Source organism: Crassostrea angulata, chromosome 1 (genome assembly GCF_025612915.1).
Source record: "Crassostrea angulata isolate pt1a10 chromosome 1, ASM2561291v2, whole genome shotgun sequence".
Classification (NCBI taxonomy): Eukaryota; Metazoa; Mollusca; class Bivalvia; order Ostreida; family Ostreidae; genus Magallana; species Magallana angulata.
The window spans coordinates 56,274,483-56,301,409 of NC_069111.1; the positions used below are offsets into that span (position 1 = coordinate 56,274,483).

A 26,927-nucleotide genomic window follows, 5' to 3' on the forward strand; every position below is an offset into this window, starting at 1 on the left:
CAAAAATATAGGTTACGATGTTGACAGTCTCCCCTCCTTTACCTTATTCAAACAAACACATAAAACTTACCTCTTTCACTCCATTCTTTGCTGTAAAATGACGTAATCTTTTTTGGCTCTATGCGATTTACATTTAATTAAAATGATTTTTTGTTAATATGGATGCAATTTCAATCATTTTATTGAACCTTAATGTCGCTTCTCAACTGTAAGGGTTGTTTAAGGTCAAGGTCAGTAGATATCAAATGCTCAGCCTGATCTTTCGCATTATGTCAAACATCGCCATAATTGCCTTTTTTGCGCTGTATTACGATCGGTATACCTGGCTTTCAATACGTTAACTTGTAATACAGTATAATAAACATCAAACGCGCTAATAAATTGTCATCAATGCGGTATTATAGATTTGTACTCGGATAATAGAAATGAGACATGACTAACACAATGCAATGGTGTCGCTTTGGAGGTCATTGTTGTCCTCAGAAAAAATGCAACAATTCCAACTTCGCGTGGGTCACTCTTCTCAGCCCTGCGCTTTCACATCCAATTTCTTATCAATATGAACCGCATTTTTTCAGTGATTGGCGTCTTTGTGCATACACTAATTACCCGTTGCCCCCAGGGCATGGGGTTTTAACATCTTATGGTAAAACTCGCAAACTGACACGGCGCTTTGAATTTTATAATTGGTCGTCTGAAATCCGACAAATTCTCGCACTGGGAAAATATTTTGACAAACTTTCAATCGTTTTTTTAATTCAAGAGTCACTTTGATTTACCATTTAGTTTTTGCTTATTGCTTTTATACGTCTTAATTCGCAATGAAAATAAAGTGAAATTTGACATTCTTTGCGGATGATAAATCATAAACGGTTATTCACCATTTAAATCATTTTAGATTTATTGGGTTTAGTTTTGTTATTGTGCGAACAGGTGTGAGAGAAAGCAAGATTTCCCCTTCTCTCTTCAACCCAGCGAAAAAAACGTTTAATCCACTGCAACCCAATATTGCAAGCAAGGGTCGATCGGTCCGTTGTTTCCGGGTACAATACATTTGTACGTCTGGGTAAAAAGAACTATGCATTTCAATTGTATCTACACCTGTAAAAATGTAACTTTTGACTCACACATTGGCCGTTCAGTTCAATCAGAAAAAGGGTATCGTTTTCAGCCCTCCAGTAGATGTGCTTTTTTTTTTTAAGATTGTTGATTGTCACACAGGGCATGCAACACGTGTAAAACTTAGCTGCATACCTGGATTTTACAGGTGCTCGGCAGATAGATTTTCCCAGGGACACTGGATAGGGGTACAACAGACCGCTAATCCCTGTTGACACCTATGCTCACCGTGTGTTGTCTCTCAGTCGTGCTCGCGTTGATTTCTCGCTGTAGAGAGTTACATTTCCTATTGACAGTGCTGACACCTACAAGACTGCCTTTGAAGTTGTTACATTTCTACATGCCAGGTGTGCATGTCGAACCGATGATAGAAATCGAGACAATTCGGTCGAGGTTATAGAAAAGATGTTATTTTCAACGAATTATTGGAAATGGGAAGAGAGAGAGAGAGAGAGAGAGAGAGAGAGAGAGAGAGAGAGAGAGAGAGAGAGTCAAAAGTTTGACGTAACCAGGTTGTACTGTACATGACCAATGTACATGTATGTCACAATGCAGTACTTTAGTACTAATTGTTGAAATCACTATAATTATTGTCACCAATATAGATCACAAAGTCCAGCGAACCTACTGCTTGTCTTCTCACTGATTTATTTCTCTTACGTTCAGGTCCAGGACAATTTAGCAATAGACGTCTCAAAGAGTTGCGTTCATGAGGAAATATCAAACCACTACTTGATCATTTTTTCAGACTAGACTTATATGGTTGTTGTGTTTGGGTCACTGAACAAACTAAGATTTTCTCCATTCAATCTGACACTTGCTGTCTTTAATTGGGTCACTCACCGCCAGTTCCGGTGTAACTCACCTTTTTATGTCAGATTTACAGAATAGTCAAAGAGGAAACAGTGACTCAACTTCTCCTTGTGATCTCGCGAGATTTACTTTCCAAACGTGGTTTATTTAGATTCCGGAGCAGAAATAAATTGTGATGTACATTTTTATTCTGTGAATCCGTCGCGTTTTTACGTAAGAATCTAAACAGGAAGAAGTTGCAGCACACTAAAGACCGACCCAAAAATAAACAAAAACCTTTACTTATTCTCCGAAATTTCATAAATATTTATAGAATGTGAGTTTTCAAGATAACGATGCGCTGTTTTGCTGTCTTTTCTTCCGATAATTGATTTGACCCCTAGAGACTCTAGGTGTCTCGTCAAGGGAAAATCGTGATTTAAGCAGGTTAATTTGTATCTACTGCCAATAAACCAAGTGTCATGGCGGCCCGAGAAAAGCGGGAATTAAATGAGAATGTCGTCTGCTGTCTTACATCTGTGTACAGTGACATTTATTGGTCGCACAACAATGGTGTTAAGATCTTAATTTGAACATTGAACTTTTGTTCGACAGTTCTGTAGAAACAGAAGATAACAAACTCAGAACAGACATTTGTAAACTATAATGGAGATTGCGTGTTTTTGTTTCTCTGTCCAAATTGTTATTTCCTGTCTAAAGAACTATCTTTTAACCACCGTGATTCGTATAAATTTTATTTAAAGTTTCTGAAGCATTATTTTGGCACGGTCCTTTTCCATCTTCATTATATCAAAAGTCTACATGTATGTCCTTCTGTCATTAAAAGTGTTTGACTCTTAAAAATTTCGCTTGCGTATCAAAAAACAATTCACAGAACATGTTTATACACATACGGGTATTAGGGGAAACTTCTGTCTGTGGGACATGTGTATCAGTAAATAAACTGAAGCTAAATTAAAATATTGGTTAATGTTGATCAATTCGTAACTGGGACTGATATTAAAAGGGTTGAGTGGTTGCGGTCATTTTTAGACTGTGTTGATCTCCTTAAGAAAAGAGCTCTGTATGAGAATATAGGAAAATATTCAAATCTAAAAGCTAACATATATGGCTTTTTACCTACTTAATATTGTTTAAAGCTAAACTATAATCATAACTTACATGTGAGGTAAACCTGTTAGTTAATTGGTTGACCACCAAGCCCCCTTAAAACAAAATGGCAATTTACAGTAGATAGTATTCTCAGATTTATCATATGAGAGAGAGAGAGAGAGAGAGAGAGAGAGAGAGAGAGAGAGAGAGAGAGAGAGAGAGAGAGATTTGGGACATTCTAAATTCCAAGGTCCAATCAAAAATAGTTTGACAAAAAGAATAACAATTTTTCATGATTTGAATAGAAAATAAAAGCGCATTTTCCTTTGAGGAGATAAAGGCTGCACTTTCTGTGTAGAAGACCCTGCAGGAGGCATCGTCCCAAACTTAACCCTGACAACCCAACAAAGCCTGTTTCTGACGGGAGGGTGACAGCCTGACACACCGTCTCCGGCACGTGTAACTCTGAACACCTGAACCAGCAAAGATTTGATGGAACGTTCTTTCATGGCACTAACAGTCCAGATACTGCATGGCTGTGTTGCTCAGAAACTGATTGGGCTGCATACGGACGCAACGTATATATTTCCGGAAAATGAAGTCCGTTTACTGTATTCAGCATGCACATATCAAGAGAGACTGAAGATGACTCCTCCACCTTTTAACGGAAAAAAGGGCGCCTCTTTTTTACCTTTGCCATTGAAAAATAAAGTTTCAAGCCAACTGGTTCATCCAATTTTTGTTTGGTCCTCCCCTTGAAAAACGTTGTTGTGTGCCTGTTCAGTTTCTGATTTGGTCGAATGTTATTTGCAAAGATGGTCCTGAATGCCGATATACCGGTACTTTAAGGATTATGTTTTCAAAATCTTTTGGTTTTGTTTGTTTGTTGTAATTGAAAAAAATTTTGGGGAGGTATTACATTGTATGTATATACATGTATACACATTTTCCGTTTTAATATCATTTAAAGGATAAGAAATATTTGAGACCGCAAGCCGCGTACAACTTTGGATGTAAACATAAAACAGGCTAATCCCCGATACTAAACAGATTTCACAAGTGCCTGGGATTCCGGGGACGAACCTTCCTAATAAAACTTAAATACGTACAAGATGATCAGCTTTTGAAATATTTCGATTAGACGGCCTTGCAGCGTGCACTTGTGTAATTCATGTAAACTTTAATAGAATTACAAGAATCAGTTGAAAGCTCCTCTTCAGCTCTGGTGTAGAAATCGGTAATCTCTCGGCCACAATATATCACTGTAGTTGATTTAATTTACAAGTAATTGACACTTCTACAATGGCTCGTGAGTCGTCTCCCCTTTGTGTTAGGATCTTGGCCTTTTCTTGGATAAATTGACAAGACAATATTTGTATTTCCACGTGGGAAATTACAGAGGATGAGATTTCTCAGCATATGGTGTTAGGTACAATGTGTGTTATATCAATCACCACAATAAGTTTTATTAAAAACAAATGAATAACAAGTTTTAAATCCCGTTAAAGTACTTACTTTGAAATTGGTTAATATCATCGTTAAGAGGAATATTCATTATTACTTTGACCTCTTAAACATAATTCACTACTTTATAATAGAATTTCGTTGATTTATTTTTCATACTCACATGTTCACGTAAAAACTTCGAAGACACTGATTGACTTTCATGAAACGTTATTATATCAAAACTTGAGTTTGGTTGTTTTGGAGAAGTGCATGCAAATATAGATTCCATAACCAGTGCTAGCTATTAAAAGGTTTTTGTTTCATCTTTATAAATTTGAGCGATAAAATAATTATTAAAGCGCACATGGTTCGAACCCCTATTCTAAAAAAAACCAGACGGTTCAGTGCACAAATATAATATTTATTTTTTTCTACCGCATTAATCTGCCTGTACAAGGAACCCCGAGAAATGGCTGTGGTAAGCGTTGTCAGCGGCCCGACTTCCGCCTAGAATGTTTGACCCCCACCTGTCCCCGACCTCTAGCCACACCCGGTCACCTTTGTTGAGGTGAAGGACGACAGATCCGCCATGTTGGATCCACTCGTGGCTATTGTGGTCAAAGAAAACGTACATTTCACTTACTCCATTCTTTTTCAAGAAGATGTGGAGACCATGATCTTGGGATGCTGGTTGTGCGCTGCCGGAAAATGCGAAATTGTAAGAACCGGAGGCGGGAGCCACGAAGATTCCGTGTAGTGGGTCGTATGCGTTTCCTATGTTAGTTCTGATTCCGGAGAAGGAGAGAGAGGTTCCCTTAGTAACGTTGACCAAATCGTTTTTCAGATAGGCGAAAAACGCGATGCTGAGATCTTTTGCATTTAGCACAGCTGAAAATTAATCAAAACGAAAATAAAAGTAAAAATGCATGTACATGGATGGCGAAACTGTAAAAAAAAAAAAGGTGGTGCAAGAAACATCGAATTTACTTACATATTTGATTTTTCAAATCGCTGACGTCATTTTGCAGATGAATAATCTGCTCCATCAACATCTGCACTTGTTCTGCCAGGGTATGTTCGGAACTCGGTGGCTCTGGATTGTTCATTAAATAGCAATCAACAGATCCGAGGAGTAGTAAAATAAACAACATGTTGAGGTTTTCGTAAAGCAAACGGACTAATCATTATCTAACTCAACTAAATGTACTAGGCCGTTTCTGTTGTCTTGGACTTGCGTCACCTTTCTTATCTGAAATGGTATTTTTCATTTATTTTTCGTAATATAAACATAAGTTTGTTGTCTCTGTAATGTTAAACTGCATTCAATCATTGAACAATGTTTGTATAAAAAAAATGATTACTTAATGATTAACTTTGTTGTTTGTTACCTGTTGCTCTATTTTGTATAGTACACTTGACCTTGTTTCAGTGACCACAAATCTTTGTCTGGGAGCACACGCTTCGCCCTGACTGAACACAGAAAGATTGCGATGAAAACCTCAGATAGCCCGAATGCGCCAAATAGCTCAAATGCATCCCCTTGTACCCCTGTATTATGTTCTTTACAGTAAATTAGCGAATCCCACCGTCGGGTAATTAGGAGGTAGAGAGTACACTATGGTTATGTTCGGAATCGGTCTTTATTCTGCTGTAGTCGGCGAGAGCAAGTTGGGGGAGACCTTAATTTCAGTTTTGTTTGCTTCAGTTACTTTCTTTCCATGAGATTGCTTTCATCTTTTTGGAGTAATTTACACGACTTTGCATTTTCTGATGAGTTGGTCTGTTCCGTTCCTTTGTTCTCTGCTCATCAGCGAGGAACACTCTTTGAACTCAAAAGGTTGTGTTGCCGAGTTCCGCATGCAAGTCGGCGTTAAATGAGCAAATTATGAATGGTAAAGATAATTCGATGATCATAGTAATGCATGCAATGCAACCATCTCTGGTTCCATCATATCATGTAGCTGTAGGCACCAGTGTGCCATACTGATAACCCCCTGACAGAGTACCTGTACCGCCAATAACAAAGTGGTCATCCATCGTTATAGTCCCGATAGTTTCGGGAACACGTTGATACGCGGATGCAGGCCTTAAGTAAAAATAACATATTTATTAGAGTTCACTACAAAATATTTTAATTTCCGACGTAACATTTTTTAATGAGCTGCATTATTTTAAGGCATTTTTTTTACATAGACGAGAGTGGATTCCAGATAGCCTAGGGATGGCTTATAAGATAATCCAGAGGTCACCAAGGGTCGAGAAGTCAAATTTGTAAGCTCTCTGACGGACTCAAAAAGACATAAAATAAAAACACATCCTCAATTGACCGTGACCGTGGCCCCGATTACACAAGGTAACCAAAACCTAATTGTATATTTGATATAGAGAGAGTGAATTAAATGTAATAAGTACCAAAGTTTGACACAATGTTGTCGTTTGACTATCTATAGAAACAACAATATAGGATACATCATCCCACAGATACGTCGATTATCTTTAAAAGCGTGTTATACAATATAAGTTGTAGCTGAACAAACAGTACTGGGAATTAGGTAAATATTTCCTGTAGGTATCTTGTAATTATATACATTTATATACATTGAGCTAGTATGTGTTTCAATAAATCCATGGATACCGACTGGTACGTGAATAAATTTGATAGGGTAGATTTTAACAGGCGAACATATGGATGAATTATGGATGAAACATTGTCTTAAAATTCAAATTGTACATCTGTGAACTATCTGTTCCTCCATTAATGGTCCACCCCTGGACATTATAGCCAGCCAGTTGGTTGTACGACACCCCTGGTCCCCTATCAAGTTCTGATTTTCGCTTTATACATTGTTCTTAAACAGGCAGGGCAGCAAAAGGGCATGTGTTGGGTTTTATTACCTTGTTCCCTCGTATCAAAGTCGATCTAAGGCAGGAAATCAAAAGTTCCTATAATATCACCCACCGATCAAAACATCTGTAAATCGGTCGGCCCCGATTTTGACTTTATTAATACTTATAACCTTGTAACAATTATAATTAAATTTCCGATTGATTGAAAACATTCCTTTCCACAAGATTAATGATCAAGTTTTATTACTGGCATATGTATTTCGAATTTGTATAGATTTGAGATTTTTATAGCTCGATAACGAACTGTTATGACAGTATTTTCCATACATCGATCAACATTCCTTGAGTTTTATAGGCATTTGATAAATTTGAACTGAATTTCTTTATTTTTCAAACGTTGTGACCTTTTCTGAACCTTTCCAGGACGATTAAGTGCAAATATCACACACAAAAAATCTTATGACACATCCAAATATGATCAAAAAATTGAATATTGTCAAGTACCCGCTAGTAATTGCAATTAATCGTTTGTTGTCGCGAAATTAATCGCTGTGAATTTGATGGGCATCGCTCCAATCCCTTATCTGATCGCAGCCAATCAAATCCGATTATGGATCGCTTTGACGGTCCGGTGTATGGGTTCCAGGGACCCTGTCATGCGAGGGGGCCAAAGCTGATCTACCGTTACACAGGTTTTATGAAAATATTGATCATAAAGATGCAAATCGCATTACTTTTTTTAATTCTTGACAAATTGAGTGGCAAATAAAACCCAGTAGGTCATGACCATGTATATCCAGTGTTGTGACAGGTGTTTCAGGAAGAAAAGGATGGTTCAGCATGTTTGTGTGTGTCTGTGTAACATCTGCCTGAAACATATGACAAATCATTTCTGTAAGGGCCCAACGCAACCTTCAATGTAACACCGAAAATATTAAAGGATGGTCGCTAAATCTTGATAGAATTTGATAAAAATTCCAATTTCTAAAAGTTATTATTTACCTGAGCTTTCATGATAAGTGTATTATAAGTGTATGACATTACTTTTTTGAAAATGCAGTTTAACCGAAAATAAGATTCTTGAAATTGAATGGTCTTAAAAAGTGAACAACAGTTAATGTTTCCATGACCAAATATGAGTTAGGACTAAAAGAGTATTTGAAATTCAAGCCCTGGAACTGTAGAAAATAATATGAAGAAATGACCAAGCTTTTACTTACAAACGCAATGTTGGATCAAGAATGTTAGTTTTGAGAACCAAAAGAAAAAAAACCTGCAAAATCATTGCGCATCGTGACTGTTGTTCTGTTTCGACGACAACAATACCACTTTAAGGTTATCAATAGGTAATGCTATTTCAAAAGGAGTAATATTGTTTGTGTTAACAACTTAATCTATCAATGATTATCTTGTACCACAAATTGTTAAATTAAGTACTGTAATATGAAAATAATGTGAAGTCGCGTCAATTTGACGAACCGTTTTGTCAAATTTACCCCTATTCAGGTGATTAGCATTGTCTGGCTCAATAAACGAGGAGGATCAAGTTGTCACATAATTTCAAAATCTTCAATGGGAACAAAATTACTTCGGAGTGACACTAAAATTACCTCTAATCCACAGGGGCTCGTCACGAAGTTTTTTCAATCTTTTATATATACCACCTCTATACTATAAAATACACAAGGGAGGAATCAAAACTCGAAAAAATCGCTACCTCCCGATTTCGGTCGCCTCGTATTAATTCTTCTCGGACGTTAAACCCTGCATTCTAGGTATCATTAGATCGGGAAAGGACCATAGTTCTTAGGAATACCTGCAAAATTTAAACATCGGCAACAATTTTAGAAGTTTTCACGCATTTTCTTCCAGTTTACTCTCCGGTGACACTTTCTTCGATCAGATGTCGCGCACCAAATTTATTCATGCGCTCTCATTGGTTAATTTTGTTGATCAAGATAAATCGTACGTTGACTCGTATTTTAGAGGGATATTCAAATGATGAGTGAAGAAGTTCTTATTACGTGGTGAGTATATGTATTAATTTTCATATTTATGTAGAAATATTTTAACCATACTTCGGACATTCGGTAGGACGTGACTATGTATTTCTAGCATCAAAGCAAGTTTGAATATCGTTTGAAAATCCTTCTAAAATACAAGTCCGCGTACGAGTTATCTTGAGCAACATTGAATTGACCAATGAGAGCGCGACATCTGATCGAAGAAAGTGTCACCGGAGAGTAAACTGGAAGAAAATGCGTGAAAACTTCTAAAATTGTTGCCGATGTTTAAATTTTGCAGGTATTCCTAAGAACTATGGTCCTTTCCCGATCTAATGATACCTAGAATGCAGGGTTTAACGTCCGAGAAGAATTAATACGAGGCGACCGAAATCGGGAGGTAGCGATTTTTTCGAGTTTTGATTCCTCCCTTGTGTATTTTATAGTATAGAGGTGGTATATATAAAAGATTGAAAAAACTTCGTGACGAGCCCCTGTGCTCTAATCGTAGAGAGGAACTGACACGGATACGTATGTTAATTGGCGCTGCATTCCGCATAGAAAACGATTGTTTTACATGTACGAAAACGTACATCGGAATTTGATTGTATTCATGCTCAGGATTTATTGAAAGCTAAGTGATGTAAATCCTGGCCATGAATCATTCTCTGGCATTCAAAAGCCATCACAGTGAACAAACACAGGCTGGGAGAACATCTTTCTGTATGCTTTACCAATTGTGAGCGATCGTATTTTCCGGTATCAATAAATACACTACAGTATGCCTATAAATCTCATCGCAGTCTTTTTAGCCTACATTCAACCACAGGCCTAACGGACAGGCAGCGATAAACTATTGGTATTGTCATTATGTATTCTTGAGTGTCACAATTCAACCAAAGTTATGATTGATAGTATTTAAGGGACCTTGTGTTTTGACAATTGCTTGTAAACCCCATACTTCCAGTTGGTCTTCTCTTGAAATCCTAGCATACAGCAGAACCAGCCAAGAGGGAATGGCAGTTTCCATTGTGTGGGGGCTTTCTCACGGGGAGACATAATTCCATTGTTGTATGCAACTTGTTTACCGCATAGTTCAGGGAAATTGGTAGATAAAGTTAACCGAATTTAAAACTTCCTTTTTAGTATTGACGGCCGTATGCTATGATGGGACACGACCCAGGGTAGCCCGTACGTCTATTGTCAGTGAAACACCTTTCCCAAACTCCTTTTCTGAGATACAATGGAAGAGCCATCGAGTTGAAGCGGAAATAACAAGTTTCCGTAAACGAAATTAAATCAAATTATTTTTACTTTCGCTTATTTCACATTTTCACAATCTCTTTATCCTGGCCGGTATAACGACTTTATTCAAGATATATTTACAGAAACTTAAAAAACATGTGTAACAGTGCGTGGTAATGAGAAAATGAAACAAAATTGTAAAATTTACGATACCATGTGTACATTTCTAAAATTTATATGTGTCATTTGGCAACGTAAATTAGTGACAACGGAATTTTTGGAGCAGTAATCATTGAAATGAAAAAAAAACATGAACTTTAACATTGACTAAAAGAACTTCCAATTTTGGAAATTCCCTGAAATATTAACAAATTAAGTATTCGCCGGTCATAAGTTCAGAACTGTCTCAAACTACTTTTAAAATCTTAGTCAATAACTGTCATAATTACATCGGCACCAGAGCGGGTGTGATACAAAAGTAATCCATATTCTTTAACCTAGATATCATTTAATTAATAATCAAGTGGCTTTCTCTCTTAATTCTTCACAGACTTAATGGTATCGTAACAATTAATGACCGACACTTGAGTCATAATAAAAGTTCTACGGAGGGCACAGTGGTGCTGCACATAGATTACAAACGCCGATAAAATATTTAATGTAGAAAAAGGAACAGTCTTCGGTACTGATATGAATGCAGGGACAGACATATGTACTGATTGTTAACCTGTACTTCGTGTGAAAGAAATGTTAAACATTGTGATGTCATTGTTTCTAAACATTGCGGGTCAATAGAATGTATGTTCAATGCTAAATCCCTTATATCTAGAAATACATCAATGACATGACAGGCACGTAGCATCAGGGGGGGCCAGGGGGGGGGGGGGCCTGCCCCCCCCCCCCCACTTTTTCTTGCAGCAACAAATTTTTTAAAATTTACATATAAAAAATTGAATTATCATGGAGTTGGCCCCCCCCCCCCACTTTTTCGGGTGTATGTAAAAAAATTGATATGAAAATAAGGAAATGAGGAGTGAAATTGAAGTTATATTACTACCCCACAGCCCCCCCCCCCCCCCCACGGATTAGGATTTTGAAGATTTTGGATGATAAGGGCCTAAAATGGCCCCCTAAAATGAACATCATCATTTTACTATCATTCTTTGTTTTCATAGTACAGATATGTATGTGATGTGTTTACATAATATTCATTTTGGTTCAAGTGCCCACAATTTAGAAATACGACATTGTAATGACAACCTTTTCCCGCCATTTTTGCATTTTAGCGTAAAACAGCTTGTTTTCAAGCAGCTTTTCCTTCCGAAAGAGCGCATTCTTGAACAAATAAAATATTTTAATCAGAGATGTATCTAGCCAAGACTAATAAGTGACAACAAATTTTTCCTTGTTCAAGCATGCGCTCTATATTTCCCATTCGTAAATAGATATGAAAAATGTCAATTTTTGGCTGATTTTGATTGATCATAGAAATGGCGTCACTTCTGACGTCATATACTGACAGCGAGTGCAAAAAAACCAAATAAATAGATGAAAAATATATTTTATATCAACTCTTCTAAAAAATTTGTAAACATTTTATTGTACCCGAAACACTTTAAAAATGGCGAATTATGGGGGGCCAAATTTAACTCTTATCATATATAGTTCTTTCCCTTTTTTTTTTTTTTTTTTTTTTTTTTTGCTTATCAAGATTTTTTGGATGAGTCTGGCCCCCCCCCCCCCCCACTTTCAAAAACGATGCTACGTGCTTCAACTTCAACTTATTGTGACAACAATATCACGAACTGTGTCGTATCAAGCTTTAGTCTATTATAATACATGTACAACTGATTTTCATGGCTGTGTCGTTTCTTGATTAACTGATTGTTATGACACTGAATCTTCGCCTTCGCACCTTCGCACTTTCGCCGTCGCATCTTCGCGCTTCGTCTTCGCAACTTCGCACTCTCTCATCTTCGACCTAAAGGCGAAAGTGCGAAAGTCGAAGTGGCCCCATCGGAACACCATACTATGCTACAAAGCAATAGATAATGGTTATGTATCAAGACATGCTTCGATCTTAGTACCATGTTACAACTGATAATTCGATAATTGTTATGACATAGCTTCATCTTGACATTATGATATTGTGCCGTGCGATGCATCATCTTTTATATCATGCTACATGTCAATTCCATGATACTGTATCGGGCCTTGCCTCTGTCAGCTAGAATATTTTGTTTTGTTATACTTTCATGTTAAATACTGAAATCTGATTGGTTAAGACGCAGTTAATAATATTTACTATTACCCTCAGCGTTAGCAACGCACTTGGCAACGGGTAACATTAAAAAATGTTACATGCGCGAATATTATGCGCGTACGGTTCGCTGTAGAATTCACGTTATTCCTATATAAAGGAGTAAAATTTTCTTAAAAAATTTTAAAAAAGACATTCAGTATAACAAAATAAATAGTGCCTGTTTGGGAGGATAACAGTTGAAATTGACACCCCTCGAAAACCATTGTCAACCTCCGCTTCGCGTCGGTTGACAATGGTTTTCTCGGGGTGTCAATTTCAACTGTTACCCTCCCAAACAGGCACTATTTATATAATACTTTCATGTTAAATACTGAAATCTGATTGGTTAAGACGCAGTTAATAATATTTTCTATTACCCTCAGCGTTAGCAACGCACTTAGCAACGGGTAACATTAAAAAATGTTACATGCGCGAAAATTATGCGGGTACGGTTCGTTGTAGAATTCACGTTATTCCTATATAAAAGCAGTAAAATTTTCTTAAAAATTAAGACATTCAGTATAACAAAATAAATAGTGCCTGTTTGGGAGGATAACAGTTGAAATTGACACCCCTCTAAAACCAATGTCAACCTCCGCTTCGCGTCGGTTGACAATGGTTTTCGAGGGGTGTCAATTTCAACTGTTATCCTAGAAAATATTATTAACTGCGTCTTAACCAATCAGATTTCAGTATTTTACATGAAAGTATAACAATTATATAATGATACATATCATAGTCATTATACGGTATTATACATTATTATACTTTCATGTTAAATACTGAAATCTGATTGGTTTAGACGCAGTTCATAATCCGTTCTATTACCCTCAGCGTTAGCAACGCACTTAGCAACGGGTAACATTACAAATTGTTACATGCGCGAAAATTATGCGCGTACGGTTCGCCGTAGAATTCACGTTATTTCTATGTAAAAGCAGTAAAGTTTTCTTTAAAATTAAGACATTCAGTAAAATAAAATAAATAGTGCCTGTTTGGTAGGATAACAGTTGAAATTGACACCCCTCTAAAACCATTGTCAACCTCCGCTTCGCGTCGGTTGACAATGGTTTTCTCGGGGTGTCAATTTCAACTGTTACCCCCCCCCCCCCCCCAAACAGGCACTATTCACATAATGCTACAGCCTCGCCTCATTTTGCCATACAGTTTCCTGTGATGTTAATCCTTCATATCGTGCTACCACCGATGCAATGATACTGTATTGTGTCATGTTTTCGCCTGAATTATAAAGATTTCTTTTGACAATTATTTATGAATTTTATATAAACTTACACAATGCTACAAGTACTTCTATATTCTAAAAATAATTTCCAAGTTTACATGTTCAGTCTCAATCACTCGTCAAGTCTTGGTCCAAATCTCGCTTCAAGATCTAAACAAACATCACTTTAATTTTTCGTAATAAAACTTTATTACCAAAAACAACTAAGGTGTCGTGTTTATTCGGAACCAGAATGGTGACACCTCTCGTACCCACGATTATCATCAATATTTGAGATTTCACAAGTCATTATCATGTTAAAAGAAACCAAAAGTTTGCTAACACCAATTTCAAACATTGCTGTCACACGTTTAATATCCATATTTTTATGTTTTTATTACACACTGGTATCAGATTCTGGAGTAGACCCTTGACTCAATGGGCCACAATTTGATCGCTCTGCTCAATATCTGGGCCTCTGTAAGCCTTATAGTGCGCTATATCACTGGCTGTTCTGATTAGAGACAGACATATGACTTCAGTGCTGTGTCCACGCCAATAAAAAGAAGAGATGGAAACAACTTTAATCAGACACTTCATAACTTGAATCGTTTAATATGTCGCACAATATTGAAAGACTTATCAGATATTAAGACTATTTTGTTGACATTAGAAAATTATGACCAAGGTAGAATTTTGAAATTTGAAAGAAAGATTTACTAAATGTGCTACATTTGTCACATTCTCTATAATAACTTTCAGGTCTTATTAACTTTGGCTGAAGCTTAAAGAGGGACAACCTTAAAGCGTCCAATATGTAGAATGTCAACATTTTTTTTGCGCATCTTCGTGTATTTAAGGTTTGCGGATGTCGATCCCGATCAACATTTTTCAAACTGCAGGTATGCAACTTTTACAGAGATTTTTTCACATTTTGCCTGGAAGAGTTGCCAATTATTTGACTCATGCTGTTAATAAGAACTACATTGTGCCTTTGCAAAGAGCGATTCATCGCACCAAATGTGATTAATATACACAAAGTGCTATGTAGATGTTTAACAAAATTTCTCTATTCACTTTACACAAAAGCTGCTTAGTTTAATTACAGGACAGCGCATCACATCTAAAGACCATTAAAAATTGAATTCATCCAAGAGAATAGAAATATTAATCGTGCGGCTTATGATATCTAAAACGTTTTATGCTGATCAAGTTTTATTTGTCGTCTGCTTTAATTGCCTGACGGCAGCGGAAGAGCAATACATAAAAGAACTATTAGATTTCAAATTATGAGTTCCTTCGAGTGCAGTGGGCAAAAGGTCGAGGTTTCGTTAATAAGAACATTAATGAAAGTCACTGTATTCTGTTTTTGGGGAACAGCATCGTGCGATCAGCGAAATCATCAAGTCTTACAATGGCGGGAAAGCATAGGGGAAAAATTAGTCAAAATATAAAATGTCGCTTACATCTTTCAAAAGTTCAAAATTGCCCTATTTAAGTAACATAAAACGGTGTTTAAGGTTGTTTTATGTCAGTGTGGTTTTTAAAAGACAAAACAAACTGTTTTGTCGGTGTTTTCAGTTTGATTTTTTCGTCTTTTTCTCTCTGGGATGTAAAACTAATGAGATCGCCGCGTTGGTTGCCGACAAGTCTGACGTATAAACGCTGCATGGGATGCTCCCCCTCGCAAACAAAATCCCATATACGGAGTAACCAACCCCGCGAGTGATGTACATAAAGTTATACATACGCTAAAAATGAAGGTAAATCGAGCAGGTACTCCAAACATGCCTTGCGACGTGCACTTTAACTTTGCGTGGGGGCCTATTTCTGTATAACCTAATTTGTAAAAACAAACACATTTAGCTTGGAACATAGACAGATGTCATCTACACTTGTCAAATTATAATAAGCATTAAATACAAATTTAAAAAACGAGCTATGATTCACCTAATGTATACAACTTGCTCGGTGTGTGTAGACCTGACAATGTATGCAGACATACGGTGTTTAGCATTATATATGTCAACCTGCAACAACAGAGTTAAACGAATTATAAATACACTAATAAATTATTCTCAAAATATATTTTAGTAGGGAAATGACAAATGGGTGAAACATTCACCGATTTATCATCACTTCTGTACATGTGTTCCGGGTATTACCGGGTTCTCCAGATATGAGAAATGGGGATTGTCTAACTGCTCCGTAAGATACGGTGGACACCAGCTACTTCAACACCTGATAATGGCCGCCAGATCAGGTGACAGATATACTGTAACTGACTTTTCTTTCATAAAAGTAACTGATATCTAATTCAAGGTGTGCATCCGGATAGGTATGGCTAACACGATCTCATTTTTTCCTGAATTTTCTCTGACTCAACCCTGAGGGTCTCCCGAGGACATGTCGAGATCAGCAGCAAGGGTCCTACGCGAGTCTGGAAACAGACGGGGAATTTATCTTGTCTCTGTATTGTATTGTAAAATGTAATATGTAAAAACACATACATCTAATAAATAGCTTTTGTTACTTGCTTACATAGGTACCGCAGGTGCGAGAAGCAGCTGGAATATTGCTATATACACAATGCATCTAGACCCAAGATGTGCGCACATGCAGTCTTTGTGAAATATATATTAACGATTGCATGGTTTGTTTTACCTCCTCAGACGAAATATAAGAAAGCCTGCGTTCATTAAGACATATTCTTTTGCGTGGCTCCGATATTTGACGTTTTAACGATTAGAGCGCCGGTAAATTAATATCTGTGGTGTAACAAATGTTTCAATAAATGTATTCTTCTGTTCTTTTTCTCTCGGTGTCAAAGAGTAAACACGGTTTCAAGGACACAATATCCCAATTAATTGAAGTCGGCTCTTGACCCAATAGCCATTATAAGATAAGTTTACCTTGGCTCCAATGTACAGAGCTGACAAAGGCTGGGTAAATTTGATTACGATTTGTAAATAAATATTACGTTATGAGCACGATTAGGATCGAGACCCCCGAGAGAGATAAGCTTTTGAATACACTACACAGATCAGTGAGAATTTAGTACCCCGTTCTCTTTTTGCCGCCATCTGATTTTGCCCGTATACCCGGGTAAGTGAGTTTCGGCGCAATCTGGTGTCATAAAACGCCTTATCGTATCTGAGCAAGCCGTGTACTACAACGTTATGAATTTCTTATCAGCGGCGCTAACCACTACAGCGGGTCTGTATAATTCTCCTGAATGTAGGTAAAAATCTACTCCTCGGTTTTATCAATGTATATGCGTACGCACAGGCAATCAAGCGTGTAGATGATTTTGATTGACATTATAGGTCTTTTAATTCGAGCCAAGTCGCGTTACAATTAGTCCGCCAAACGAAAAGAGGGCCGACACTTCTGGAACATAACAAATGCTCACTGGCGCTCTGCCTGTGATGAATGAAATCCGTAGTAAGGTTTATTTTGTTTTTTAAGGCCATTGTCAACCACATGCGCGTAAACGTTGGATATATATACCATGGACTAGCGGAGTCTACGAACCAATTGGACTGAGTCTGCAAGAGGAACAACCTAAAATTATTTAATGCCTCAACCATAGGATTAACAGATTTAATAGAAAATAACCACAACGTAACCAAACATGGGCTATATGGTGACAATTACTTGTTTGATTTTGTTGGATTTATTTTGTAACTTTGCCCACAGTTTTAGTACGTACCCCCGACGGTATAACAGGGAGACCGAGGGAGGGGGCACCTGCCCCTCGCAGTGCCGGTGTATGAACCTTCATCAAAGGGGGACACGGGATGTGCTGGACGCTGTGGAAGGAGGAAGCCGCTGGGGCGCCAAGGGGTTCAAAGAGCTGACCGAAATGATGGGTGATGCCCCCGCGGACGAGGGACGAAGCATGGTGTGCCAGGGTCTGCGGCGCCTCCCCTCTCCCATACCCACAGGTAACAAGAAAACATGGTCGCTTATAAATGTCATTGTACTGGGCTGAGTTGATGTTAAGTGTGGCTAACAATCTGTGAAGTAGATGTTGATGGATTACCGCACACAATTGTTTCCCCTCAGCCTCTTTGCGCTTTATAAATTTAAGAATCGCTTTAAAAACACTTTAATCTTCAATGAAAAAAGCTTTTGTGGAAAGCCCTTCGACTGGCAAATGTTTGGACATTTAAGAAACACGTTTCTGACCTAATGTTCCCGTTTGAAGCTCTACTATTATATCAACCATTATTCAATGTCCCCCAGATTTGCACATTAATTTTGATGAAGTTAAGCATATATATAAACGGGTCATGGTAACCGGAGCGAATGCACGTCTGTAGATAGAATGCGGGACATGCATCTGCAGTTTAATATCAACTCAATATTTGAATATCAATTAAACTCTGTCGGTGTCTTCTGTCGCGCTAATCCTCGTTGGATTTCCGTTCACAAATTGTATTTCAATGTACACGGAGCTCTGGCGCTACCCACCGGCCGAAAGGGGCATACCTGTTGATCCGGGATACGGGGATCTTCTGATCCTAAAGTCGCGCGATTTCTAATCTGTAGGTATCTTCACAATATTCCAATTATCCCCAACCTGCCTCTGATGCTTTGGTTGACAATGTTAGCGCATGCAGGCCAATCCTTTATCATCGCATTCGCGGAATCTCGTCGCGAAATTTCAAACTAAATATGTAATTTACATTTGTATCCCTCCTGTAATCGATTTTTTGACACCATGGAAGCATGATTAATTTTTTCAATTACAAAATTGGAGAACATTACTGGTTTCTCTTGTCTAGACAAAATCACCATAAAGTTAAATCGCACGGAGTTAAAATTCGTGGCATACTCTAAAACCTGGCCTGGCCTGGCCTGGCCCCATTGGCCTGGCCTGGCCTCAAAGTTGGCCTGGCCTCACTTTTGGCCTCAAAATTGGCCTGGCCCCAAAATTTGGCCTGGCCTCAAAAATTGGCCTGGCCTCAAATTTGGCCTCTACCAAAATTTTTGGCCTCAAATTATTTTTATATTTTCTTTATATATTTGATGATTTTATTGATCTTTTATTGATTTATTTTCAATGCACATTAAACATCCCACTTGGTGACTTTAGTGTCTTATAGTGATGGTTTTTTAAAAATAATAGTTACAATTGAAAATATAGTACTAACAATGCATATTTATGACTACAGGTATGTCGAGTAATCCACTCTAATAGATTTTTATTCAGTCTTTTTTAAATTCTTAATAAAGAAATTAAGAATGTGATTTTGCCCTGTCATAGTATAACCATGGCATTATTATGCAATGTACTTCGATCAAAATGCTCTCAGGATCGGACAATATCTATGTAACTCTTTTACCAACGATTTGTTTGACAAGAAAAATAAAGGAAGAGGCCAAAATTTGTTCTAACTAACAACAAAGGTGACAAATGTTTTGCTTTGATAATGACAATTCCGCATAGGATAAAAATTGTTAATTTGTTAATAAATTGTTAATAAATATACAAGCAACACATGCATTAAACTCTACTCTAATCAGGAGGTGATGATAAATGACCATCACTGAGTCAAGCTATCAGAGGATGCAATGTTGCAGTCGTTCACAAATGCCATTAATTTAAATAGACTGCGTGAAATGTTAAATGACAGGAGAGGCAATGAATCTGACCCCAATGTAGCAGATTAGCGACAGAAAAGGTTGATATCGAATTTCTGCTGGAGAGAGAAATTTGGGCTTGATCGGTGTTGACAGGTAATGCAAACAAACTGCATTACACAATGATAACGATTTAATGGTTTGTACCAGTTTACAAATATTTTGGATATCATTCAGGTCAGTCTCTTCTTTTAAATGGGAGATGGGTTGGGGGGGGGGGGGGGGGTGGCGACTCTTAGTTTTATAGTTAATCGCTTTTGTATTGACATCATCTATTCTTTAACAATAGTAAGAGCAATGCTGTACATGCATGTCAAAGGTATTTTTTGTGTGTTTAGACATGGATTAAATTAATTAAACTTGAACAATGGTCATATTTTTTCATATGATTATTCCTTAAATATTAAAAAAGCATTAAATTTACAATTTTAAATTAAATCAATAAAAATTCAATGTAAGTCTAAAAAAATAAGAAAAAGAAAAATTTTAAAATAAGAGGCCAAAAATTTTTGAAGAGGCCAAACTTGAGGCCAGGCCAAAAATTTGAGGCCAGGCCAAAATTTGGGGCCAGGCCAATTTTGAGGCCTAAAGTGAGGCCAGGCCAACTTTGAGGCCAGGCCAATGGGGCCAGGCCAGGCCAGGTTTTAGAGTATGCCAAAATTCGTATGGTTTTAATAAATTCAGGGAAGTAAGCGCACATCGACTTGATTAATTATTACACCTGTGTAATTCCCCATCCTTAAAGGATTTACCTACAATTAAGATCTTTAAACGAAGATGTGTTGAAAATGATTAAAAAGAAACATTATTTCACTCTTGCTGTTTTTATTTTTTGGATTTCTCCGATCTAATGATCCCCACCTGTTGAACGAGGCAAAGTGGTCCATTAAGCAAATTTAGAAAATGCAGGTCCTATTATTTGGGAAAAAATCCGTTTTAAAAAGTCAATTCCATTTCTACATCTGTTTTCTTTTCAAATCAAATCAGTAAATCGAAAAATCTTTTTAAAGCATTTAAATAAACTTGGTATGTTCAAAGCAACGTCTAGTAAATACATTTACCGGTTCCTCAATACCCCTGTGTCAATATTTCGACTCTTTCTTTCACGGATCAACCTCAGGAAGAAAGGGGATGAAAATAAATCGCATTAACCGAAAAAAGACAAAATTATACGTGCATTTAAAATGACACCCGCCCAGCAGTGACCTCTAATAACCGAGAGTTCGCGGAGGGAGCAGAGGGGATATGTAACCCGTGTATTTGTGGTAGGGTGGGTGGGCGTGGGTCGGAGCCCCAGAAATCCAGCCCCAGCATTCTGTTTCCAGTACCGACAATCTCACCAATGTAGATATCGAGCCCCGTTAATTGCTGTTGTTCCTAACATGATATCCGCTGCTTGACTGACTTAGATTTTAAGTCAATTTGCTGAGTATCTGTCTACAATGGTCATTCTGCCGTGGTCAAGCATACGTGTTTACCTGTGTTCACCTACACCTTTGATGTGAGTCGCTGGAGTACCCTGTGTATCCAGAAATCCAAACCGAACAAGCTCAAAGACAAACAGATGATAGTCCAGAGTTGACGCGAGGGTCAACTCTTTAGCTAATGGCCACGCCGAGTCTATGGGATAACACCTGGGTATTTCGGAAAAAACCTCATTGATGTCATCTATGCTACCTGTGTTAAATGAGATATGTCTTATGTTTTCATAAGCTAGTCCGTGTAAATGTTTGCGTTCGTTGAAGAGAATATTGGATATCGTAGATATATTTTTATGCAAATGCAGTTAATCCTCTTTTAAATCCATTCGATAGAAGCTAAGGTTGCATATGTATGAATACCGTAAAAAAGTCATTCATTGAGAAAAATGATGGCAGGTGTCTCGTACACAGGTAAGCATTTACCTGTACGTGTATGAGAGAGAGCAAACACCGAGATTTGAATCAACAAGGGTTTGGCCGGGTGTAGAATAATCTTTTAAACTTTAATTTATAAGCATGTGTTCTCTGTCAATATATATTCTTCGGAAACAGGTTTTAAATTAAATCTAGGTCACGGTTAAAAAAATCAATAAAGACACCAAAAGATAAAAAAAAAACCTTTAAAATATACACTAGAAAAAAAGGGGACCCAAATAGAAATTTATGAATGAATTTACCTTGGTGGCACTACGCACCCAAACTTATCAATGGGATAAGTATATAACGTTTTCTGCTATGTAAAAAGAAAATGCTTAATTACAAGCCAGTGATAAAACCCAAAGTAAGTTTACAATATCGTCGCCATTGCGAGTTTTTTTCCTAGGTCGACCTTTCCAATAAGACAAAGCAAAGAGGTACCGCGCCCGACTAAGTTGGGCAGCTATCTGCAATCTGAGGAAGACAGACCGTAATCCCTTCAAAGGCGAGACATTTCAATAAAAGCATTTTGCACGAACTCGGACATATGCAACCGAATGCGCTGTTAGAATTAATAACATAATGGTACTGCTCCCGACTAATCTACGGATTAGACCTTTATAAGCCGTTGTTCTAAGGATAGGTCTATTTTCCATTGAATTTTATAGAAATGGGTCGAAGAATGAGCCCGATTGAGTCAAAAGTGCGTATATCTTATTCTTCTTTAATCGCCTCCACGACCCGTCGGAAACTGGCATGGCCTCCAATAAATTCTGAAAGGAACAGCTTTGTAAGTGACCGCCAGGTCTTCGTGCGGTTCTTAACTTAATTTCAATTTAATAAATCTCATTATAATGCATTTGCAAATAAAGCGAAACAAAATTAACGAGAATATTTTTTGAAAACAAGAAACTAAATTGTTCACTGAATACAATGAATCTACTTTTTCACAAAAGATACAAAATCATAGCGGAAAAAAAATAATTTGGGGACATCCTGGTCAATGCAAAGTTAGCATGCCGATCCCGATGATAAGATTTCTTCCGCCGTGATGTAGTATCCCTCGATGTTGCCTGATTGCCGGTAGACGGTAATGGGTTCCTTCCATGTCTCACACCTTTATGTTTCTAAACAAACCGTGAACCCTGCCCCCTTACATAACTTTATACTTTGCGGTTGCCGTACTTTAGCGCGCAGACGACCCCCTTTACACTTAACCATTCTTGACGAGGTGGCCCAAGATCTGCGCTTTTATTTTCTTGATAAATGTTGTAATTATACAAAGAAATGCAAGCACAATCAGATTGCCATAAAACTTTATTAAATTGCAGTAAAATGATTACATCGCACATGCATGACCAGACATAATACGAGTACAATGCATTTAAAAGAAACTTTTTGGTTTTGAATTTCAAAACGGTAGATAAATCTCATTATTTAAAAGAGAATGAGATGTAAAGCAGAGAATGCAAGTGTTGAATTATCATTGGTCTAGATGTACTCGTTAATATTAATCTTTTTTCTCTCTCTCTTTTCCAGACATCACCAAGCTAACTATCTACGGCGACAGCAGTACAGGTGTACCGGAAACGGTGGCAGACCAGCCCAGGGGTGACATCCAGCGAGTTCCGCTTATATCCGATACCCAGATCCGTTACATCGAGACCAACTCCTTCCTCGAGAACACGGACATGAAAGAACTGACGATGTCCGGAAACAACGTGGGCATCCTGTACCCCTACACCTTCCAACACCTCCGTTCGCTGGAGGTTCTAAGTTTTCCAAACAATAACGTGCGCCATCTATCGGCGGCTGTCTTTACCGGGCTTACGTCACTAAAGCAGCTCCAGTTGTCCGATAATATGTTCAGATTTCTACCAAGTACCGTATTCGACAATTTACAAGAGCTGAGAGTCCTGAATTTGAATGGTAACAAAATTCGTTATATTCAAAGAAACCTTTTTGCGCCTCTAATAAAATTGGAGATTTTGGATCTGTCCAGGAACAACATCACGGACCTTTTTGATGACGTATTCAGCACAAACACCGAAATCAAAGAACTGCTACTTAACGGAAATCGTCTTTGGAAAATCCGCGCCACGTGGTTCGATAAACTAACGAACCTTCGGAGCCTCTCGGTTCGAGGAAACGTCATTAAGTCAATCGAGTCTCAAACCTTTTCAAACCTCGTCAATTTAGAAGAATTACTGCTCTCTGCTAATCATATTAACGAACTAAAAGATAATGCATTTGAAAGTTTACAAAACTTAAAAATTCTTGATTTGGCCACGAATGATATAACGGATATTCCAAAGATGTCATTTTTCGAGCTGGAAAGGTTAGAGGAATTGTACCTCGGCGGAAACAAACTACAGACCATTAAGAACGATACCTTCCACTACGTCAAATCTCTGAAAACGTTAGACATTTCCCGAAATCTAATTGAAACTATTGAATACGGTGCTTTTCACAAACTCCGTTTTCTACAAGAACTTGACTTGTCACACAACAAGCTTAGAAAAATTGAGAGTGACTTCGTCTTAGGGATGACTGAACTTAAGGATATAAATTTAGAATACAACTTCATCAGCGAAATCGAAGGGGAAGCATTCAAGACTAGCAGTGACTTCCGGTCCTCAAAGGTGTCCGTCCTTGATCTCCAAGGCAACGATTTACGAAAGATAGGAGCGGAGATTTTCAAGGGCCTTCCTCAATTAAAGTCTCTTGACATGGGAAATAATAAATTAAGACGAGTGCACAGCATGGCATTCGCTAGCCTTAGCAACTTAAGAAAACTCACGTTAAGCAACAACAAATTGAAAAATATCAATAATGGGTTGTTTTCTAACCTCGTGCGGTTACAGGAACTCGATTTGTCCACTAACAAGTTCCAATCAGTGCCCCCCAATGCTTTCAGTGGCCTCACCGACCTTAAAGATCTTAACGTCGCTTTTAACAACATCCACGATATGTCTTCCAACGCCCTGGGGCACCTGCGTCACTTGGCCCTCCTTAATATGAAGGGCAACAAACTTCTTAACTTCAACTTCACGTGGATAACCAACCTCCCCCAATTGTCCAGCGTCGATCTGTCCTCCAATTACTTGTTCTGGGTAGATCTTCCTGACACCGTTAAACTGAGCCTCAAGGAACTCTCCATTGCTGATAACAACCTTAAAACGGTGCCCGCGGGCCTGAAGAAGATCCTCGCCCAGTCTGCTTTTGTGGACATGACGGGGAATGCTATGGACTGTGACTGTAAGCTGAGGTGGCTAATCGACCCCGCCCTCAGCACTGTTGTACACGTGGACAAGTTTGAGGACATTATCTGCAAAAGCCCGGATCGACTTCACGGCCGTAAGGTAAATACAGAACTCACAAAATTAAAAACAAGAAAACGCAAAAAAAAAAATGAAAAAAGAACCCAATATTAAATTTTAAACCTTACTATTTTGATATAAGAAGTATATTTTGATTTTGCAGTTAAAGCATCTTGTGGACAGTGACTTGGAATGCACAGAGAGCAATCACCAGCAGCCACAGTCCACGCTGACGTGCGACGCCATGACACTTCAACAACAGTCCTCGCTGTCGCCAAGGTACGCACGTGCAAAGTTCTATAAGTATAATAATTATGTTTTAAGTGTCACATCAATATGGCGTGCTAATCCAAAACAAAATCACATTTCTTCATTGACTTTTGTTGATCTTTTCAGACTTGGAAATAAACTGTCTATTAAGCGACATGCTACAATATTGGACAACAACCTGCAGCCCATCGCTAACGGTATTGTGATTGCCGACGGCTGGATCCTGACGGTCGGGTCAGCGCTAGAGGGTGTGGCACAGGCGACGGTCAACTCCGGCTTCAGTGTCAGGATCGGCCGCAGCAAGAAACCTGTCCGTGTCATTCGAACCCTGTACCACCCACTGGTCCCCATGAAGATGCATCAGTACAACGTAGCGCTGATTCGATACGTCGGCGGGAAAAAGACAAAGGACGTCGATTATCCTTGCTTTTTAACCCAAAACCAGTTTGAATCTGTCTCCAAGATCGTACGGAAAGTGTCGTTTACTACACGGCTCAGCACAAAGCGTCGCTATGCCAAACTAAAGCCTAAGAAGGGCCGTCTCTCCCGAGCGTGTGTCAGCGAAAAGTTTATCTGCTCCAAAGTAAAAGCTGGAAAGCAAAAGAAAAATGAAAGTCTGCTTATTGATGGGTCCCCGCTATACCTGGGACGACCCGGAGATTCCCGGATGGCTGGTCTTGGGGTCTACATGAAGACCTCTAACTTATTTGAATACGCTTTCATTCCTATTTGGTCAGTGTCAGATTGGATAGGGACAGTTATGAAAGAATTTGACTCAAAATGTACAATAAACAGGAGAGGTGCAACCTGTGAACATCTACAGCTGCCATCCATAGAAGACATGATAATGGAGCTGCAGCCAATGGAAGAGCACTAGGGCAGTGACGTCATACACGACGTCATTTCCTCTACCTTATTGCAAGAAATCCGTCATATCACCAATCAGTTGCTCCATTCATTATTTGATTCACGTTTTTATGTCATGACGTTTATACGCATTTCACATCATTTTCCAATGCGATTTAAAATTACACTTCATGGGTGTATTTTTATTTTGTCTCAGTTACATGTTGTTAGTATATCACCATATGGCATTTTGTCTTAGTCAGTTGGTTGTTTATTCTTAATTTATTTGAATTTTGATGTTGTGCATCAAAGTATATAGTTCATGGTCAATATGTGCCTATGAAAGATTTCATATTATCATGAAACTTATTCTCTCATCAGCTTGAATGGCCGAGAGGCGCATTGTAAATAGTCATTACACTCACACTCTGTATTAATTTAAGACTTCATTAAAGTTGAATGTTGTATCTGTTATCATCCTGAAAAATCGAGTCATTATTTTTTATTATTTTTTTTTTACAAATATCAGAATGTTCAGATCTTTGACATTTTTATATTTTGTTAATAAAAATTGTTGAGCTTTTCATCCTGGTCTTGTTTATGATAAAATATCGAAAGATTTGAAGAAAAAAGAGAAAATTCATAACATCAACGTTTATTTATGAGGGAAATGTTAAAAGTAATTAGATTTTTTTTTTGAGAAATGGAAGCTATTTAAATAAAAGAAGTTTTTTTTCTGTTCCGATAAATTGGCACTACTGCCTAAAATAGCTAAAGGTAAAAACACGACCCTTTGAAGTTTGTTGCGAATTAAATACGGAGTAAATTTTTGCTATATTCGATGAAATAAAAGTT

At 37.9% G+C, this 26,927-nt stretch overlaps 3 protein-coding genes and 1 long non-coding RNA gene across 5 annotated transcripts in view; 2 read left to right on the forward strand and 2 right to left on the reverse strand.

Moving 5' to 3' along the window:
* Positions 1 to 4,870: 4,870 nt before the first annotated feature.
* On the reverse strand, positions 4,871 to 5,978 carry LOC128157965 (complement C1q tumor necrosis factor-related protein 3-like). Its single transcript, XM_052820641.1, has 3 exons — positions 5,859 to 5,978; positions 5,462 to 5,719; positions 4,871 to 5,358 (listed from the first exon to the last, which is right to left on the reverse strand). The coding sequence occupies exons 2-3, from the start codon at positions 5,619 to 5,621 to the stop codon at positions 4,910 to 4,912; spliced, it is 609 nt and encodes a 202-aa protein (XP_052676601.1). The 5' UTR covers positions 5,622 to 5,719; positions 5,859 to 5,978; the 3' UTR covers positions 4,871 to 4,909.
* Positions 5,979 to 7,612: 1,634 nt separating this feature from the next.
* On the reverse strand, positions 7,613 to 16,339 carry LOC128158319 (uncharacterized). 2 transcript variants are annotated; one of them, XR_008239962.1, is made up of 3 exons: positions 16,040 to 16,339; positions 15,840 to 15,928; positions 7,613 to 8,182 (listed from the first exon to the last, which is right to left on the reverse strand). It is a non-coding gene; the product is annotated as an uncharacterized LOC128158319 (long non-coding RNA). The 2 variants fall into 2 exon arrangements; XR_008239963.1 differs by having other exon boundaries at positions 15,836 to 15,928.
* Positions 8,951 to 26,927, forward strand: part of LOC128158262 (leucine-rich repeat and IQ domain-containing protein 1-like) — a 152,174-nt gene continuing 134,197 nt past the window's right edge. Inside the window, exon 1 of the mRNA XM_052821026.1 lies at positions 8,951 to 9,621. The gene's annotated coding sequence lies outside the window, so the exon portion shown is untranslated. The remainder of the gene's footprint in view (positions 9,622 to 26,927) is intronic.
* Positions 17,403 to 26,658, forward strand: LOC128158279 (insulin-like growth factor-binding protein complex acid labile subunit). Its single transcript, XM_052821043.1, has 4 exons — positions 17,403 to 18,036; positions 23,176 to 24,998; positions 25,120 to 25,235; positions 25,353 to 26,658. The coding sequence occupies exons 1-4, from the start codon at positions 17,724 to 17,726 to the stop codon at positions 26,101 to 26,103; spliced, it is 3,003 nt and encodes a 1,000-aa protein (XP_052677003.1). The 5' UTR covers positions 17,403 to 17,723; the 3' UTR covers positions 26,104 to 26,658.